Here is a 21,206-nt window from a genome sequence, read left to right on the forward strand (position 1 = left end):
TGTGTAAGTTTGCAAGCATGTATGTGCACCCATGCATCTAGATTTGAACTCCATCCATTGTGTGTGTACTTCCTTGCATGTCTGCATATGTAATGAGGGTGTTGTACCTGGGAGCCCAAAGCGCTCTGTTGCTGCTGCAGTCTCCTAGCTCGATTCTGCTTATAGTAGTCAAAGATCATCAAGGCTGCATAAACCTTCCCTACTGTGAGCTCATTGGCTGAGGAGGTGAGAAGAAATTATTTAAGAAATGACAAGACATAAAAAGAAGTAGTAACTGACTCATTTCTTCTTATTTCAATGCATCTCTGTGCACTGCATGTCTCCCTAATGGTTTAAAGAAAAGGGAATTCTTATGGTGAACAAGTTTGTTAATTTATAGTAAGTAACTAAAAAAAAGAAAAGCAGAACAATCACCTCTGAGTCAAAATGCCTTTTTGTAGTTGCAGTATCTGGTGATCACATCTTGGCAAAGGTGGCAACAAAATCAACTGTAAAGTTAAGTCTTGGATGGCCACATGCACACAGTAACTCACACTATAGGGTGGTTTAGGGATACTTTTTGGGTGAAAAAGCTGCTGTGCATCTACTTTTTATGGCAGTATATTTAAGGACCAGCTGTGGACCAGCTGAAGTCTGTCCTCCATCCCTTGGAAAGCCATCCTCTCTTCCCTTGAGGAGTCAGTAGTTCACAGCTGGTTATAAGCCTTTGTCACTCTCATAGCCCACCACTTCCTATGGATTCATTGACTTAACTGCTAATTGCCTACCTGCCCACTCTCCACTGAAAACCTGCCACTCACCACAGATCTCCACCTGCTAATTGGTACCTACTCCTAAGCCTTGTTTGCCCGTTGCCTTTTTTAATTAAACCTATACTTGATTGTAGTCACTGTCTGCACCTTGGGTCAGAAATTTTTAAAGTCATGATGACCAGTGTTGGTCAAATTGCTTGAAAAAAAATTACTAATTACTGATTACTTCACCAACAAATAAATGTTGTTAATTCACTAATTACTTATTTTCAAAAGTAATTAGTTACTTTATTACTTAGTTACTTTTTAAAAACACGACACACAACCTGAATACTTAACAATGTAATAGACCTTTCAGCCCAATTCTATTTTTTCTGCATGATCCATCATATAAAATTGCTAGTCAGAGTATTAATACTATAGTGTACTAAAGAGTATTATGAATATAATATGAATATAGTATTATGAAAGGACACCAGAGTCTGGGAATGGTACTATAATGTTCAATTAAAAGTCAATTAATTATTAATTATTAATTAATTTTCTCTTTAGCATCAACTCTAAGTGCCACAATTTAAAAAAAAGAAAAAGACTACTTTTTTATGTATGTCATCTATAGATGAATAGAAAATTAAAATTCTGATAATTTGCTTACGTTTATGTGGCGTGACCAACAGGTCCATGGTCTTTTGGGAAAGGTTGGGCCACACTGTGGACAATTCCTTTTTTAACTCTGCATCACATAATCGCTGGGCTACCATTCCTACAAGTACAAAATCAAGAGAGATTAAAAGAGACTCAACCTCTTGTCATAATAGTGATAACCTTAACCATAACGTAATAATTCTAACTGACACACATCAAAAACTATTTATTTTTCCCCCCACAACTGTCCTTTTTGCTTTGCTCCAAAGATAAGGTTAGGATTAGGGTTAACATTGAAGATTACTTAGACCATTTTGGGTCTACACAGTGTTATCAGTGTATAATTATGTGCCTCTAACCTGACGCCAACTTGATCTCCAGTGCTGTGCGAATCAGTGCCATCAGAGTGGAGGTAAAGTGAACTGTGTTGTCATCAGCAATAGGCATATTCATTTTGACGAGGCGCTGAGGGTTAGACAAAGAGACATTAGGTCACTGATCATAACAAACTGTTTAATAAAAACATAAATTTCACCCAGAGAAATCAGTCTGTGTGCTGAAGTGATCCTATCCCCTCAAATGATTCAGGTTCTTTGCTAAATTTGGTTTATTATGTGCAAGTTTCTCTAGATTGATGAAATGCTCCAGAGATATATTTCAGCACACAAAAAGCCTTCTCTACAAGAATATACAGGAGACAAACTAGACATTGACATACACTGCTACTAGCTACAGTATGCACTATGTTGCAAGTCAAAGGGCACTGGTGCAAGACTGACATTGACCGAAAAAAAGGCGAGAGAAGGCATGTAACACATAACCATGAAGGTGCTTCAACAGTCGCAGGAGCTCGACTCTGTGGTTGCCATCGCAGCAATCATCAGTTTGGAGTTGAGAAGCTGAGTATGCTCTACATGTACAGTGGATACTAGCATCAAAGAGTTAATTCCACCAAGCTTGATCAGACTTAGCAGGAAGACTTGGTTCATACAGCATTAATGGAACCACTATTTGCATAAAGGATGCTATGGGATTGTTGCTGTAAGAGTTGAGCTCCCCTGAACACAAAAAGCATTCACCTACATGTGCTATCAGTGGCAGTGCAGAGAATAAGAAGACCAGAGTCAGAATGAAACGGGGATGGAGAACTGAGGGCCAAACATATACACACACTCAGGCCTTTTTACACATGGCCACACACTCACTTTAGCAAATGTACACACACAATCATAGGCTGCACAATCAGCTGGAAAGAAAAAATCCTTAACTCAAACCACTAACAATAACAGAAGTCATTGACCTATTAAAGATTTACCTGTAGCAACATATGTTTTGTCTTTTATGCAATGAAATAAATATTTTTTGCAGAAAAATAACCATTTGAAAATGGTATTTGTTCAGCAGAGCCGCTCCAATGCTTTTCAGCACATTAGGTCATGTTCAACCCTTCTTGCATTTAGCAGTTAATAGAGCTGTAATTTTTTTATGGCTAATTATAACATGAGGTTTTTTTTACATTTATTTTTAGGCATAACAAACTTTTTGAGGTATAAGTACAATCCAGGGAGTGTTAAAATTGTTTCACTATCTCCGCGTCCCCTTTTTATTGCAGAGCTGTCTCAAAGGCAAAGCTTACAAGCTAAAAAAAAGCATAAACCTAAATCTAAAGGCAGAGCATTTTCAAGTTTTGAAGAATCTTGAAAAAAAAAAGCATTCCAGTGTATCATTAAAGAAACGGTATATTAATGCGCAAAAGGTCCATCCATCCAGAAAAGTGGCAAACAGTTAAAAACTAGAAAAAGTTGCATTTCCTGCGAAAATGCTGTGTGAATGCCTTGTAGTGGAATCTGAAAACAGCAGAATAAGGAGAACTATCTGTTGAAAACTGTGTAGAAGCTGAACTGTTTGCTGAAAACTGGTTTATTTAAAAAGGGTACACTGAACAGTGTCACTAAAGCAGAGTGCATGCAAGCAGAGCAGAAGTGTGCTAACAGCCACAAGTAGGATTCAAACCTGCACCAACAGATCTCACAGCAGCTGTTCATCTCACTGAACCATAGCAGTTCTTGTGTCAACGAGAGATATGATGAGAGAAAAAATGTGCAGGGGGCTGAAGAAGCTGAATTGTTGTGAAAAGAGGTGAAGAAGCAGAACTGTATGCTAGAAAAAGGTGAAAAGGCTGAAATTCTTCTGAAAGAGCAGAAGAGGCTGAAATTTTTTCAGCTACTCATTGAGCCAAACTGGTTCTCACGTAACTAAAAAAGGTGAAAAAGCTGAAAATTCTGACAAAAAAAAAAAAAAGCAGAAGAGGCTGAGATTTGTGCTGATAAGAGGTGAAAATGCTGAACCTTCTTCTGAAAAGAGGCAGAACAACCTGGTTCTGCTAAATTTTAGTCCACCAATCAGTCCACCAATCAGAGGTACTACTTCTGTCTGCTTCATCAGGAAATACTTCACAAGAAATACTTGTATGTATTTCTGCCATGGAGCATTAACAAGAATCTGAGGTCCATATTAGAAATGCTGCCAAAATCATAAAACGTAGCAGAATTGTAATAAATTAGCAATATAAATTGCAGGACTGTGATAGTGTATTAATTTGTAGTTAAAAAAAAAAAACCTGTGGAACAAGGTGGAATTGAACCCAAGACGTTTGGGCTGCAGACCCGTGTCATAACCAATTGTGCCACCTGGAACAGGGGCGGGGGGGCTCAGAAAACAGAGTGATGAGGAGTCAGAATTAGATTGCGGTGAGAGGCGAAAAATGCCGTTTTTTGGTGTTACAAAATGTTGTGCAACTCAAAAAGTCGGTGGGATAGAAGCATAATTTTTGTACTGGGTGAATCAGCAGACTTTGGTGAACTTTCACTGTGACGGAGGTACATAGGTCTTTGTACCTCCATCGCGGAGATATGACCACACGGCTTCATTTCCAGAGTTTGAAAACTGAGAGGACAGATTTCCGCCCCTCAAACAAACGTAATTCATCGCTCAACGATAAGATAATTGTAAAAACTGTTTAGAACACTCAAAGTGTCTGAAGATATATTGGCACAAGCCTCATGTCTTAACTTTGCTTTGTTAAGGAGATATGACGATTCAAAAATGCCTCCAGTTAGAATTTCAGCTCTAAGTTTCACAACCTCCCCATAGACTTTGAATGGGAAGTTTTCAGACCTTGTGTCACTTCGAGGCAAATTGTGAAAAAAACGTAACTCGCACGATAATGATAGTGACACTGTCTTAAAGCCAACAAAAATACCTACGTTTTGATGTATAATTCGTGTGGGTTCAGCAAAAGTTGAGTAAGCAACAGGAGTTTGTTCGTACATGAAGAAGGGTTTCAGAGCTTAGAGTGCACGCACTCTAACTCTCAGTCCATATCAACGATAGCAACCCATGCAAATCCTCATAATTCATACAAAAGTTAAAAATTAATTCAAGGGAAATGGTAGAACTTATGGAAAAGCTGAATTAGACAGCAGTAGCAGAAGAACAGGAGAATGGTTTAAAGGTGGAATGGTGGTTCTAGGTGAAAGTATGTGGAAGTACTTAAGGTTCAAAAACATGCCACTTAGAGCGTTTTATGGGATGTGTGCCATTCACTTCAATGGGAGCTGGAAAGAGCAGAATTGATAGAAACTGTAAAAATTTGAATGGTGATAATGGCATAAAAACTGAGGGACTAGTTAAGCGGCAAAAAATGTACGGAAGCAAATAGAAAAAGAAAAAGGAAGAATAAAGAGAAACAGGATCTCAATAGTGTGAATGCCGGTGAGGCATTCACACAACAAGGTAAGTGGTGAGAGATGTTAATTTCATTTTTTGTTTACATGGTTATGCATTTGCACGCTCTTATAATTGGAGCGAGAAGTAACTAACAAAGCTCCACTGAATTCAACTGTGCTGGCTACCTGACTCAGTATTCTGACAAATACAAACTGTAACCTTTTAGAGTTATTGTAGAGCATAAAAGATTCCAGACTCTTTAAAGTGCCTACAACGTTTGCCTAGTACTGTACAACCATTATGAATGTAATGTAACATTTGTAAATGGCACACTACATTTTGTCCATTTTTGCATATCTACCTGAGGTGAGTTTTAACTGGAATAAAATAGGAAAACAGAAAATAAAAAAAGAAAGTAGTGATTTCTAAATTGACTTTGACTTGTATTTCATTGCAGACAATATGAACACAAAATATTTTATGTTTTGGTTGGTCAGTTTAATTTCATTTGTAAATATACATCCTTACCTGTCACTCAGACCTGCAACACATTCCAAAAAAGGTTGGGACAGGAGCAATTTAGGGCTAGTAATCAGGTAAATTGGCTAAATAATGATGTGATTTGAAACAGGTGATATCAACGGGTGATTGTAATTATGATTTGGTACAAAAGCAGCATCCAAGAAAGGTCCTTTAGGAGTAAAGGTGGGGCGAGGATCGCCAATTTACTAACAAATACAGGAAAAAATTATTGAAATGTGTAAAAAAAAAAAAAATCTCAGAATTTTTTTATGGTCATTTTGCTCCAACATGAGTCCCACTCTGTTATGTGCCTTTTCTGTTATTAGTTTACTCAGACTGTCTTTGGTAATAATTGTGACATTTGTAACCCATATTTGAGTATGGCTTAACTAGAATATACCAGAATAAGAAAAGAATCATTAATCTAAGCAGCACACTTCATTTGTAATGAATAAACCATAGGTGCAGCAGTTAAGGAGTTAACTGTTCTGGTTTAGACACGTGTTACTCTAGGCCAATGAGCTGCTGAAACGTGGTACAGGCTCCGCCTGCCGCCCCTGCCTAGGAGGACACAGATTTTTCTCTTCTCTCTCTCGCTCGCGAACCTTCCATGAGCAAGCTAGTGAGGAAACGAGACACGGCGATTTACTGAGACGAGGTGTGAAAAAGAGTAATATAGACGGAGAGCTAGCACTCGCCGTTTATGAAAGATTGTTTTACTGTATGTATATTGCTAAGACGAGTCGTGCGCCATCTCGCGCTGCTCCGTCTTTCTAATTCTGAGATCGGTGAGCAAAGTGTTTTACTTGTTCATTATTTATCTGTGTTTCATGAATGCCTTGCAAGTAAAATGTTCCAGTGTTTAATGATAATTGTTTAGGAATGTTCTGTAGGAAACTTTGTTCAATTTACTGAAACCCAGTAGTTGAAGCGAATGTGTGAATTGTGATTTTATGAGGAACTTAATATGTCCCATGACACTGTCGTTGACAGGTCAGGGTTTTTTTTGTTTGGTTTTGTTTTTTTTTTTTTGTTTCTTTGGTTTGTATCTTCCTGGTGCATTCCAACGGATCCTGAAATTGATGGCAAGCCAACCCCGTTGAAGGACCAAATGACTTTGTTCTGTCCTGCACATCAGAGTGTGGTAGGCCAGATGCAACAAAACAGAAACACACCACGCCATTTTGTACTCGTAGTCCCCCTTCTTCACACACATCCCCCTGGACTCACGGGCGGGTGGTTTTAAGGACTCGTTTTACGGACTCTGTACATTCCATGAATGTGAACAAAAGTGAGTGTGAGCTGTCGGAAATAACCCTCCAGCTGATTAACTGTTGCTATTTGTAAACGAAGTCTGTGAAAATGCAAATAAGTGTTAACATTTACATGCTGATGATTGAAATTGTGGTTCATTGTTGGATGTGAACTGTACTTCCAGAAAGGGTGCACCCAGGTAAGATTTCTTTCTCATCGAGTGATTACTGTGATTTTGCCAAAAGGTATTATTAAGAGAGTACTGGTACCGAAAGGGGATAATTTCATTTGTAAATGTTTTGTATGTTTGTCATAATGTCCTGTTGTTTCTAATTGAGAAGAAAAATACAATTCCGGTTATTTTTCAAAACTCGCGGTTGTCTGAGTCTCATTCAGTTCGCCTCTCCTGTACGTAGCCGAACCTACTGGTCCAAATCATTGAGCTCTTTGGTGCCAAATCCTTTTTTGATCTGGGAGTATTCGAAACACGCACATCAGTGTTACACATTGGTGAAGATGAAAATGTTTGAGTAATTGAGTAATCAATACAGAAATCCTGCTGGAAATTCCTGTTCAATGTCTTTAAACCTTATAAACAAGTTGACCACAGTGTAAAGATTTCCTCAAATGTAACTTAGTCACTGTATATGACTACATTGTTTGCATTTGCCCCTGTGTTAACATGCAAATTTCATTATTTAGATTGGCTATCCGGATAAAGATAATGTGATCAGCTAGAAATAGTGTAGAGGTTAAATCAAGGTTTAGCACCTCTAATATTCTAACACAAAAAGAAAGAAAGAAACACACACAGACACATGCACACAACAGATATTTCCACACAGTGAACAGACTGAGATGATATGACAGAAAAATGAGAGAAAAAAAAGTAGTAGCAGTACAGACAGAACCACAGAGTCAAAAGCACATATACAAAACATTTCTTCCACAGAAAAGCAGCAGAAGCTAGACATACCCACACACACACACACACACACACACCTGGACATACATAATTGCACACACATACGCACACGCACGCACGCATGCACGCAAAACTCACTGCTCCACAAAATAAAAACCAAACTAGGGTATACCACTGAAAGGAAATAGTGATGCAACGGAGCAATTTCCCTCCATATACATTATATATCTTAATCAAGCATTCTTTATTAAGGGCTATGTTCTTATAATTAGGGATGGGTATTAACCCAAAGCAGCAGATACTATTAGCAAAACCGTAAGACAGAAAAGATGAGTGACTTACACTCAAAATATCAGAGCACTAGCAAAACAAAGAAATGTGGGAATAGTGCAGAGCAAAGACATTGGCTTGAGTTCACGCCAATGGAAAAAAGATTGTTGAGAAGGGGGAAGAAAGTGGCGGAAGAGGAGGGTCTACCTTGTAGGCGACTCTTGGCGGACATTTCTTTCCCAAACCTAAGGGTGGGGACATGTGGAGCAGCATCTGATACATATCGAGGTACTTGATACGGCCACTTCACAGGGTAGGAAATCAAAACATAAATAGAATGCAAACAGAGATGGATGGGAAGTTAGAGAAGGGGAAAATAAATAAAAAGAAATCAACAAAACAGCAGAATAATGGAAAGGAAAAACAGAAATCTGTTAATAGATTTCCTTGAGTGAGATGGAAGGTATATGCCATCCTCGGCCACTGTGTCAGGGCGCAGGGATGGATGCATCGCCATGGAGCTCAGGATTCCTGAGAGGAAACATGGAATGGTAAAGAGTGAGTCAGGGGAGGAGGGGAGAAAAATGGGACAATGTTCAGACCCACACAGGATGCTGATGAAAGGGAAGAGAGATGAGAGCAGTATAATGGGGATGTCTGCCACAGCATGCTTGCAGACATCTCACTGGTACTACAACCAGGGTGTACGGAGACAAAGGTTTCAATGCCAGCCTGAAATCTGCTGTGGTTGCTCATAGCCTAACTTTCACGAGGCAGACATGTACAAAAAAGATCACATTGTTCTTGCTGATTTTGATTTGCCATAACTGAATTGAATTTAAGACTTTTGAAGGCTCAGTTTGTAGAGTAAATTGCAGTCTGCAGTTAAAACATTACAGACAGAAGAAAGTCTTATGGCAGGCAGCATGTTGGGACAGTGCCGCGGCTTTGAAAACTTTGTTTCCACTCCAGGATCATCAAAGCCAGACAGTTTGAAGGGGCAAGTGCTAGTGTAAAGGCGATTTCATTGGTGCACAGCCATTCAGTTAAAATTCTCTTGGCATAGAGGTACACAAAGCACCCTAGTGATGGAAATGTCTGGTATTTGCAAACCTTGTATGCTACCCTATTAGGGCAGTTCTTCCCTAAGCCAAGGGGGGGTGAGATAATGCGTAACAAATTGTACATATCCTTATAGGAAATCCGTCCGCTGCGGAAAAGAACAAGCACATAAATAAACAACCGTTCAGGACAGCTTCCAAAATAAAACAAAACAAAACAAAACAATAAACAAAAAAACAAAATCCCAATAATTATCAGAGGGCTGACTGCAAACAACAAGGTACAGGAATGAGGCCTTGTTCAGTCACCGTAGTCACAAACAGGGGAGAGAGGAGTAAGGCTAGAGAGGTTTTTCCTTCACTTTACTGTGCATTCTGTTCTCTGGGGCCAGATGAAGGCTTGAACATACCACGCAGCTGGGTCGTACTCAGCCCAAACCCGGATAAACTCATCGAGGTGATGAGGCCCCAGGATGGACGAGTCTCTGGTCAGATACTCAAAGTTATCCATTATGACTGCCACAAACAGGTTCAGCATCTAGAAGACAGACATAAGGTAGTTAGACCTGTTGTTTTGAAATATAAAAAATAACAGACATGTATTTTTATGTTTTATGATATTCTAATAAAAGCTAACACTAAATTCTAGGATTTCACAGATGAAATGTTATCTAACTAGACAAGATACTGATGTAAACATGTTGAAATAGTTCTTCACAGTATTATCGATGTTAAGCAAACAAAAACACTTAATTGTAATTGCAAACATGTGCAAACATGCCCACAGTTCCCTTTAGAATATATCTATCTACATTTAAAAACTGCTTCAAAAAAAGCTTAATACCGTTGTTTCGACTGTTTTTAATTCAATAACTTTAATGCCACCTCTATGCATTCTGTGGATTCTGATTTATTCTTGTTTCCATTTTTTAAGAACCTTTTCTTATATTTTGATTATGACTTTTCACTTTCATTGTTTTTATGCTGTCTTAATGTTTTATTACAAATGGAACAGCAGTTTATAATGAAGTTTATAATGCCAAAAACACAGAGGACATACATCTTAACCTCCTAAGACCTGAACTCTTCCACAGCATGTATTTTTAATTTCTCTTTGATATTTGGGTTGATTAGGACCCAATTAATGTAAAAACAAAGAATTACCAGATTTTTTTTTTTTTACCAGTTTTTTTTCTAAGAAAAATGAGAGCCACATATGAGGATATTCGTTTAAAATTTCAGTATAACAGTAGCAGTATAATGTTCTCGTAAGTAGATATCAGGCCCTTGTAGAGCAAAATTGAGTATATGTTGGTCTAAATAACCCTAAATGTGATGTCCACATATGAGGACGCCAGGTCCTAGGAGGGTCAATATTATATTTTAGCAATATAACTGTTGCTACTTTAAAAAAGATATGCTGTATTTTGTATTTTTAAGTGGCTTGAAAACACATTTTTAAGTATCATGTATTGATTACACATACTGGATCTGGCATGTATGTAAAAAATTAAACAGCTGGAATACTGGATGTGTATCTTCTCAGGGAGCAAAAATCCTGTACTAACAAAAACTCATTAACAAGTGTTGATTTATTCATTCATTAAAAATTTGAGGAAATGACCAGTAATGATCATTACTCTGTCCCAAATATATGTGTGATGACTAACTAGCACATGTGTATTTCTGACTAGGTGGCTTAAAGATGGGCAGCTGCGAGGTTTTACAGTAAGTTTTATATTTACTCTGTGTTGTGATCAGCAATTTAGACGTAAATATTATAAAAAAGCAGAAGTAAGAGTCAGTTAAACTCTTTGGCCAATAGTTAAACAATCAAATGTGTCAGCTGCAATGGCGACATTTAGGCTTCAGTACTGACCAGGAAAGAGCAGAGAAAAATGAAAGAGACAAAGTAGAAATAGGCAAAATCGCTGCCACACTCTTTTCCGTGGGTCCCTGATCGCTCATCACATGTACGGTGACTCAAGCATGATAACATGATCTCATGCCAAGCCTCTCCAGTTGCACTCCTGATCCATTATAGAGAGAGAAGAGGAAAGAGAGAAACAGAAATGGTTAGAATAAAGTCATTGACAACACTGTGCATCACCCCAATTCAGCTTCAACAAACTTAAAATTATTGTGAAGCACTTTGATGTATACTAATCTTTTACATGTGCTATTGAAAAACAAATTTTAACTTGACTTGACTTAAAATAACATGGTTGATTTTTGACTATTTTCGGTGAAGGAAGATCAGTCTGATGCTAATATGTCTTGCAGAAAAAAGAACAGTGTGTTTCTTATTAAAGCGCGATATATCGATATATATATATATATATATATACACACACACACACACAAACACACAGTGGCTTGCAAAAGTATTCGGCCCCCTTGAACTTTCCCACATTTTGTCACATTACAGCCACAAACATGAATCAATTTTATTGGAATTCCACGTGAAAGACCAATACAAAGTGGTGTACACGTGAGAAGTGGAACGAAAATCATACATGATTCCAAACATTTTTTACAAATAAATAACTGCAAAGTGGGGTGTGCGTAATTATTCAGCCCCCTTTGGTCTGAGTGTAGTCAGTTGCCCATAGACATTGCCTGATGAGTGCTAATGACTAAATAGAGTCTACCTATGTGTAATCTAATGTCAGTACAAATATAGCTGCTCTGTGACGGCCTCAGAAGTTGTCTAAGAGAAAATTGGGAGCAACAACACCATGAAGTCCAAAGAACACACCAGACAGGTCAGGTATAAAGTTATTGAGAAATTTAAAGCAGGCTTTGGCTACAAAATCATTTCCCAAGCCTTGAACATCTCACGGAGCACTGTTCAACCGATCATTCGGAAGCGGAAGGAGTATGGCATGGCACAACTGTAAACCTACCAAGATAAGGCCGTCCACCTAAACTCACAGGACGAGCAAGGAGAGCGCTGATCAAAAATGCAGCTAAGAGGCCCATGGTGTACGAGAGGAACTGACCTGAGAGATAGAGGTCGTGTCCAAATTCATGGGCTGCATCCTCCTGAGGACGCATTTGTAGACCGATTACGTCACAGCGACGCGACAAAGTAGGGCTGCTCAATTAATTGAATTTTAATCACGATTACGATCTGGGCTTTCAACGATCATTAAAAATGACTGAGCCGATTATTAGCCCCTCCTTCATGCTTTACTCTCGCACTGCTCCGTGTGGCAAATCCAGCGCACCTCTCTGCATTTCGAACACGCATCACAACAATTAAGAGCAGGGGTCCCCAAACCCCGGGTCTTGGACCGGTACCGGTCCGTGAGTCGTTTGGTACTGGGCCGCGAGAGTTGAGGCTCAGGTGTGAAATGTATGGTTTTCAGGGTCAAAGGAGCTTGCAAAGAAAAGCGTCTGGACTTCTTTAAGTTGCTTGAAGACGTTTCACCTCTCATCCGAGAAGCTTCTTCAGTTCTAAGGTCAAATGGTGGAGAGTCCCAGATATAAACCTAGTGGGAGTGACCCCCCACAGAGGGACAAAAGGACCCCCTGATGATCCTCTAATCGCCTGAGCCAAGGTGTGAAATTGGGTGTGGGACCCAATCAGCCAGAGTTTTGGGTGTGTTTATAAATGCCCTGGGTGGTTTTCACACAGCTGAAAAAACATCAAACAGAAAACTGATTAAACAGAAGTGTGAGACGGTCGAGAATTTACGCCAGTGCCCTGTTATATTTTAGATAGCAAGGAGCAGACGGCCGAGTTTATTAAACTCCATCGAGACAGCATCAGAAGGCAAGACCGTCCAATTTCACAGTCGTTTACTTCCGGTCTACCCAACCTACTGAGGACCTGGCCTACGTAGATCGCAAAGGCGGGGTCCTCAGGAGGATGCAGCCCATGAATTTGGACACGACTAGAATCATGGTGAAGTTTGAAACCTGGATCCTCCGTAGCCGGTTACCAAGACTACGTGAGGTACCCTACGTGAAGTAACCTAGATCTACTAGATGTTGTGAATACAGCCTACCTCAACCTTACCTACCTCAAGTGCTTACCTACCTCAACTACCAAGGCTAACCAACTGATCTACACCACGGCAACGGTGATCAGTTAGATGCTTGGCTACAAGCTGAACAGCTACAAGAAGCAGTGCAGACCATGGAGAAGGAGACTAGAGACCAAGATCAAGATAGCATGGAGGGAGGTTAGCCAACTATCAGAGGTGCAGAAATGTGCAATGAAGGTGCCTAAGAAGTACAGCAAGCTGTCCATACCTGAGGCCTTGGAAACTGCCAAGAAACGACTCACAGCCTTGGCCAGCCGCTTGAAGATGTACACCAAATAGATTGAAGGCAGGAGAATAAACCAGCTTTTCTCCACAGAACCAGCCAGGGTGTACTCTCAGTGGCAAGGGAATAATATAAGAACAGCACCACCAAGGCTGGAAACCGAGCAATACTGGAAGGACATATGGGAGAAGGACGCCATCCATAACAGCAATACTCAGCGGATAGTGGATCAAAGAGCAGACCACAGAGACCTCCCTGAACAGGGTTCAGTAACCAGCACAGTGGCAGATATCCAAGAAAGGATCTCCAGTATGAAGAGTTGGACAGCACCAGGCCCTGGGATGGTTCATGCCTACTGGCTGAAGAAGCTGACTGCACTTCACGAGCATCTGGCAGTACAAATGAACCAGCTGCTAGTTGATGAGAGACATCCAGAATGGCTAAATGAAGGCCAGACAGTCCTGATCCCCAAGGACCCCCAGAAGGGAAAAGTCCTATAACAGTAAAGAGTCATAAAGTCTGCGGAGAGGATCATAGGAACAAAACTTCCTTCCATGGACTCTCTGTACACACAACGCTGCTGAAAAAGAGCAGAGAGAATTACCAGGGACCCACACCATCTAGTTCACCCTCTGCTCAGACACAAAAAGTGTATATACATCCTTAGACACAACAGAGCTGAGAGCATCATCACACACAGAACAAGGTTTTTCAACAGCTTTTTCCCCGCAACTGTCAGACTGATGGCAAAACACAAACACTGAATATTCAACATAACACTCAACATACAACAGTCAGACTGATGGCATAACATAAAAAAACACTGAACACTTAAAATAACACAGCACTACCTCACCTCATTTCAATATACAATGGGATAAATCACTGATTAATGTGCAATATATTCACTGAAACAGATCTGTGAAACAGATTTGTGAAAATGTGCAATATTATATGTTCAGTGCTAAGAAGTGTATTACCACCCTCTCTGTACAGTGTGTTTTGTATATAGTAAATACAATGATTGCTCCATTCTTTTCTTTATTTCTATTCTCTTTTTTAGTTGCTTTGTTTTTACTTTGTAAAGAATAATTTGACCTGGAGAGCTATGCACAAGAATTCCAATGTGTATGGACTGTTGGTCCTGTGTGCAAATGGCAAATAAAAATCTTGAATCTTGAATAACAGTACCACATGGAAGCTCCTGTCAGACATCATAGACTGCAAGACTAGACTGACCAACCTGTGCACCTGGATTGACTACAAGAAGGCCTATGATTCAATATCCCACACCTGGATCCTGGAATGCCTAGAACTGTACAAGATCAACAGGACCTGAAGAGCCTTCATCAGGGACTCATGGGGGTGTGGCAAAAAACAATAGAGGCCAACTTCAAGCTGATAGCACAAGTCGCCATCAAGTCCCGTATCTACCCCACTGCTGTTATGCATAGGCCTGAATCCCCTCAAGGAGATCATTAACGAGGCTGGCTACGAATACCGACTACGGAATGAAGCTTGATACAGAATGAAGCTTGTAGCTTAGGAGATTACTTTTATGTCCAGCAGGAAGTCACGTACGCAGAAACACACACACACAGTGCTTAAACTGTTACACTCGCACACTCACTCACGGGTACACGTAGGGCTGCCACAAACGATTATTTTGATAGTCGACTAGTCACCGATTATTTTTGCGATTAGTCGACTAATCAGATCATCATCCACTGGACATAAAACGTACAGCTTATTGCACCAGCAGCATCTGCTCTTATATAACTATCATTAGCTTACAGCTTTAAGTGTTTAAGGTATGTGCTAACTAAAAATAAAGACAAGATGATAGTTTGTTAAATTTTAATGAAGTTTGCAGATTGTTTTGGTGAAGTTTAATAAACTCCTTGCTATCTAAAATATAACAGGACACCGGAGTAAATTCTCGAGCATCTCATACTTCTGATAATCAGCTGTCTGCTTGATGTTTATTCAGCTGTGTAAAAACTTTAATCTCAGCCAAACCGATTTACTCAGGAACAAATAAAATATTGAAAAAAGCCAAACAATAACATTTTAAGTTATCTAAGTGACTCATATATCATGTTTAACCTGAGTAGCGAAAGACGGCGGTGGGTTTGAAGCCGGGAGTGCGGTGTTCTCACGGCGCTAGTGAGCCTAGCCCCCGGCTAGCTATCGAGCTAGTGGGTAACAGATGTCTCCGAAAACGTCGGAGCGCTTTTGAAAATATGTGGTGTCTTGATAAACTGAGCAGATATTTGAGGTTTACACAGCTACATTCTCGTCTGAAAATATGTTCTTCTTCGGGGTTTAACGGCAGCTGGCATCCTTGTACATGCAGTGCTGCCATCTTCTGTTTCAGTCCGTTATTACATTCTTAAATCCTGCTACTTATTCCTGCGTCTTTTGGGATCTTACAAAGCTTCAAACGACGTGTCGACTATTAAATCAGTCGTCGGCGATTTTGATAGTCAACGTAATCGTGACTAGTCGACTAATCGTGGCAGCCCTAGTACACGCACACACAGGCACTCACATGCTCGTGCATACACACAGACACAGAGTTTGCAGCACACCATGGGAGTTTTATGATGGGGTCACTTCTACAAAACTGTGTTTCACAGACAAAGCAGTGAAGATCTGCAGAGGGACACCGGCCTTGTACATCTCCCCTTCTAGAAGATGCATGCTTAAATGAAGATGAATAAAGATGAATAAGGGTTTTGTGAAATGACTACTGAGTTCCGCTGCCATCTCTGGATGCCCGAGGAATAAAAAGCACTGGGGTGAAACTGATTTCGCAACAGTTTTAGTGCTGTGAAACCTGGGGATTCGCTCGAGGCCCAGAGAGGATGAATTGGCAGAGCTGAGATCGTGAAACGAGGCGAACAGAGAGCTAGCTCACATGATTAAAAGGTAAGCACAACCCATTTATTTACGAACCGTGCATATTGTTTAAAGCCTAAATTATCTGTTCGCTAAGTTGAACGTATCGCAGTGTAAATTCACTCAGTAGAATAAAGAGGCGGCTAGGGTCCGTCCCAGCACGACTAAAGCAAGAGACTTTTGCTAAGAACTTCAGGTTGATGTTTAGCGCGTCGTAAGAAAATCTCAGTGCGTTAAAGCAGGAGACGTTTGTTACGGATTAGTAGAATCAGTGTTTCATCCACGGCGGTGTGTGATCCGTCTTAGTCATTAGAAAAAAAGTGGCGGTGTTGTGACCCGTCCCCGTGCGTTATAGCAGGAAACGTGTGTTACTATTAGTTAGAAAGCGGGGTTTAAGGCCTCGATGCCGGCTGAGGGACACGTGTGTTCCGGGCTTGGTTGCTCCCCCTATTCTCGGACACGGGGGTAGGACCTGTGAGGGCAGGAGATCCAGGGTGGTTACCTAGGCACCGGGGATGCCTTAAATAACTAAAGCTAGGTGTTGGATCCTAGTCGCGGTTGATAACCTGCATGAGAGTGGGGGCAAGTTGCTTCGTTAGTGAGAGTACAACTGCTTGGCTCAGCCCACTGATGGGCTGTAGACTGTGTAGACTGTGTAGTGTGTGTAATAGCGCAGTTAGAGTCTGTGTCTTGTCCGAAGTACGGGAGTCAATTAAAGTAACAAAAATAATTTGTGGTGTGTAGAAATCGTGGCAGGAGATCGTGTCACGAATTGTTGCAAACTGTGAATTCAATCCGGTTGTTCAGTGATGACGCGACGAATCCTACTTCCGGGTCTAAAGTAGTCTGCGTTTAATATGGCTTTTGTGTTGTTAACATGTTTAATGTTATGTATTTTCTTCTATTTGATCTCAAAAAGCTCCTAAAACAGTCAGTGATCCCTGTTGACCTCCCTCGGCTTTTATTACCGCTAATCATTTATTTAAGCTCAGTTTTTAAAACCTTAGGATGTAGCTACAGCCCAGCCCATGCAGCAGTATATGAATGACTAACCTCGTATTGTGGATGGATTATCTCAGTTGTTCTCCTGGCTGAAGTTTGGTCCTTTTACAGCATCCTGCCATGCGATTACATTTGTTTCTGACCACCGAGAAAACTCACGTTAACTTTTATCGAGTGGAAAAAAAAGTTAGCTTGTTTATATTATGCTAACATAGCTATGTCGCTAGCGGTCACGTAGCACATCATTATATACCAGCTAGCCCAACTTCAGTAACCCTACAAACGTCACTGCTGTTTAGTTTTCTGTCTTCATTTATGCTGGAAGTGATAAGAAAGCTGTACGTTTTAATTTGTTTCCAAAACCCCGCAGTCAGGCCATGCTATATTGTATTTAGATAGAAGCTAGCGAGCTAACTCCCTGCTAACTTCTAACTCCGTTAAATGTCATAAATTCCGTTTTCATGGATGCCTGGATGTTAAACTCAATTGTTACACCTGGTAGAGCAGAACGCTGATCATTTTATTAAAGATGAAAGACTTTAGACAGTTTTTCAACTCTCAGTAATGCCACAGTGATCGTTTGATATATGGACCTGCAGCGGAGTTTAGACCCAGACACGGCTAGTGACATCAGACTGAACAACCGGATAGGGGAGTTGAATTTGGTTTTATTTTTTTCTGGGGAAGAGAAACCGCGTTATCAAGTCCGTGGCGCAGTTTGAATAATTTGTGAGGCAAATGTGGCGCGATCCGAAGATTGTGAGCCTAATTGTCCTAGTTTTGTGAAGTGTGAGTGGACGGCATCTGCTCTGCGTGCTGATCAGGGCGTTGTCCTGAATCAGCAGAGGAACGCAAAAAGTTTGAATGGGACTGCGAGAAGCATGAGGTGTGTGTGAGCCAGCCTCGAGGGGCGGGTTCACAGGTGGAACAAAGGAGGAGTAAAAGGTGTGTGTGTGTGTGTGAGAGAGAGAGAGAGAGAGAGAAAGGTGGGGGCGAGTGACCAGCCTGTGAGTGTGTGTGTGAATTCCTTGATGACAAAAAGGGAGGAAAAGTACATTAGTTGATTTTCTGTGAAATAATAATAGTCAAGAAATCAAAGTGATCAAATAGGAGAAAATGAACTAAAATAAATAAATAAAACTAGGCAGCACGGTGGCAAGGTGGTTAGTAGGGGTGCAACGATACACAAAATTCACGGTTCGGTTCGGTTCGATACTTTGGTGTAGAGATGGACCGATCCGATATTACGTATCGGTATCGGTCCGATACTGACCTAAATTACTGGATCAGATATCGGAGAAAAATAAAAAATGTAATCCGATCCATTAAATATCACGAAAGCACCTCACAAAACTTGCAACACGCCGTAACTCACCTCAGAACGTTAGCACGTCGGAGCAGTATGCATCACGTGATAGAGCGGCTGTGGCATGCGGGACCTGTCGGTGGTCTGGATAGCATGTGGAGCTTCGCTAGCTACCCGGCATTTCATCTCCGACAAAGTTATCCCCGAGAGAAGTAAAGCAAGTGTGTAAGTCCATCTCTGAATGTTTGTAAAGCATTCCTGCGTTAAGCTTAACAAGCGATATATGGAGCGACTGCCTCTTCTTGCTGCTACTTCAATCATGAAACTGATCAATGATCAGCTGATCGGCTTTTCTGTCGCGAGTCCATGTCTCTTGTTTGCTTTTGGCCCACTTTGCACCAGAAAGAGGAAACCAGCGGCTGAACAACAGCAGCACGTTTAAGCTTGATCAGCTGTTGTTAGAATTTATTTAATATTACTTTCTACTCGAGGATCTCTTTCTACGTAGCTGACGCTGGTAGCTGTGCAGGGGCGGATCTAGCAAAGTTTAGCCAGGGGGGCCGATAGGGCATTAACAGGGAAAAGGGGACACAAAGACATACTTTTCTTTCTTATTCTCATTTAAAATGTCTTGTTTTTAATAATTAATTATCTGACACCCAAAGTTTTAATTTGATGTAAAATGAATAGAAGTCAATTACTGTATATAGTAACTATTAAGTCTAATATACCCTAGTAAGCTATAGTACTTCCCTTTGGGAAGGTACCATCTGTGCAGTCTGCAATTTTGTTGAAGAAAGCTGTTGAATCTATTTAATATTTCTTGAAAAATAATTGATTTCTGTGCATTTTTTTTTCACACTGCATCAAATTAAGGTTGATTACGTCGATTAAGCATCATGAGGTGGCGCGTGAGGGGTGGTTCCCTATTTTTTATTTATTTATTTTTGTTGTTGCTGGGAGTTGGAACCCTATTAGTTAGGTTGCTTAATATTTATGCTAAGTACTCTTTAAAATACCAGAATAGGGAGGATGGTGTAGGTTTAAGTTTATTAGATTGATCAGTATTGCTGAACTATGAAATATTCTCTTTTGCATACAGGTATAACAGAATAGCTTTAGTGTAGTTGTTGTCTTAAACTTGAGTATGAACTTATACAAAATGCAGCAAGATATTTAAAAAACAGTTTTGTTGATTAAAAAACACTATATCGGATTCATATCGGCATCGGCAGATATCCAAATTTATGATATCGGTATCGGTATCGGACATAAAAAAGTGGTATCGTGCCATCTCTACTTTGGTGTCACGGTTCGATATTTTTTCGATACAAAAAAATGTTCATGCCTTTTTAATTTGTCATTTATTAAAATTATAAATATATATTTTAACTCAAAAGTACAGTTTTTAAATTTAACCCTAACCCTTGTGCGCGTTTTTTATTTTGACAGCGAATGCGCACCTGCGGACCACTTATGTGCACCCCTGGTTATTTAGCTCGTCATATTGCAGCCACAGAAATTCTTTTGTCCATGAAACCATAAAGCTGCACTTTCTTTTTGCCTTATAGTCTCATTTGTCATAACTTCTCCGTTTTGTGGTAAGCTTTTCTTTGGCTGTCACTTCTTCACCCCGACCTGTCTTATTTGGCTCAGCAGAACTAAAATATATATACTGCTACTTTTACACACGGACTCACATAAGCTCAGCGATTCTCTGCGCGATCAACCTCTCACATGTTTAAGCTTGCTGCGGGAGATTTCACTTGTCATGTTTGCATAGTAAGCTAACAATTAATAAGACGATGTCAGAGGAATTGGTGCACAAATTATCATCACTCACAGATCAGTGCTGTCATTGCAAAGTGAAAGCAAAAAAACAAGCGCAAATTCAAACGCGATTTCAATATGTCACATATTAACAGTGGCTCACCGATGCCAATGACATAATTACCCAGCTACATTTCTGAAAGAATGCAAAAGCATTGACATATATTTTTCCTACAATAGCCCGACGGGCAGGGCAGAGAGATTTTTGTAGCCCGACTGGAAAGATCGCTAGCTCCGGGACGTCGGGCTAGCGATTTTGCAAGCCCTGTATCTGATTGAGGAATCACTCATCTTTGGAAAAGAGAGTTTATTACAGAGAAATGTCTCTTTCCAAAATAAAAGCTATACTATCCGCTTCTTCTGGGCTATATTCTCAGCAGCATAAGGAGAATCACGTGCTAACAGCTGTCTAAATGACTCTGCTAAAGTTAGTAGCATGCTTGTTGTTTTTGACTTTGCACTAGGATGATGTCGGCGTAAATGTGCAGTCATATTCGTTGTGTTCCCACTAGTGCTTTCAGGTTAATCTCGTTGAAATGACCTTAACGCCACAACACGGCAAATCTCCGTTAACGAGCTACCGCCGATCGCCCCGTGCATGGGGCTAGACAGCCAACACGTTAACGAGCTAACTGCGCTAACACACTAGTTAATTAAGCATTGCATGGCACATCCAACATACTGTTTTACTTTAGTCCATGACTCGCTTACCTTCAGGGTCATACGTCACATGA

The 21,206-nt window shown here is 40.3% G+C and overlaps 1 protein-coding gene and 1 long non-coding RNA gene across 2 annotated transcripts in view; one reads left to right on the forward strand and one right to left on the reverse strand.

The window, feature by feature from the left end:
* Positions 1–21,206, reverse strand: part of LOC113033089 (voltage-dependent N-type calcium channel subunit alpha-1B-like) — a 326,109-nt gene that overhangs the window by 64,186 nt on the left and 240,717 nt on the right. Inside the window, exons 38-43 of the mRNA XM_080308904.1 lie at positions 11,038–11,188; positions 9,569–9,696; positions 9,211–9,307; positions 1,757–1,862; positions 1,408–1,515; positions 108–217 (exon numbers count right to left, since the gene is read on the reverse strand). Of these exons, the coding sequence (XP_080165030.1) occupies positions 108–217; positions 1,408–1,515; positions 1,757–1,862; positions 9,211–9,307; positions 9,569–9,696; positions 11,038–11,188 (700 nt within the window). The remainder of the gene's footprint in view (positions 1–107; positions 218–1,407; positions 1,516–1,756; positions 1,863–9,210; positions 9,308–9,568; positions 9,697–11,037; positions 11,189–21,206) is intronic.
* LOC145432230 (uncharacterized) lies at positions 4,134–7,275 on the forward strand. Its single transcript, XR_013912509.1, has 2 exons — positions 4,134–6,436; positions 6,642–7,275. It is a non-coding gene; the product is annotated as an uncharacterized LOC145432230 (long non-coding RNA).

Source organism: Astatotilapia calliptera, chromosome 12 (genome assembly GCF_964374335.1).
Source record: "Astatotilapia calliptera chromosome 12, fAstCal68.1, whole genome shotgun sequence".
NCBI lineage: Eukaryota > Metazoa > Chordata > Actinopteri > Cichliformes > Cichlidae > Astatotilapia > Astatotilapia calliptera.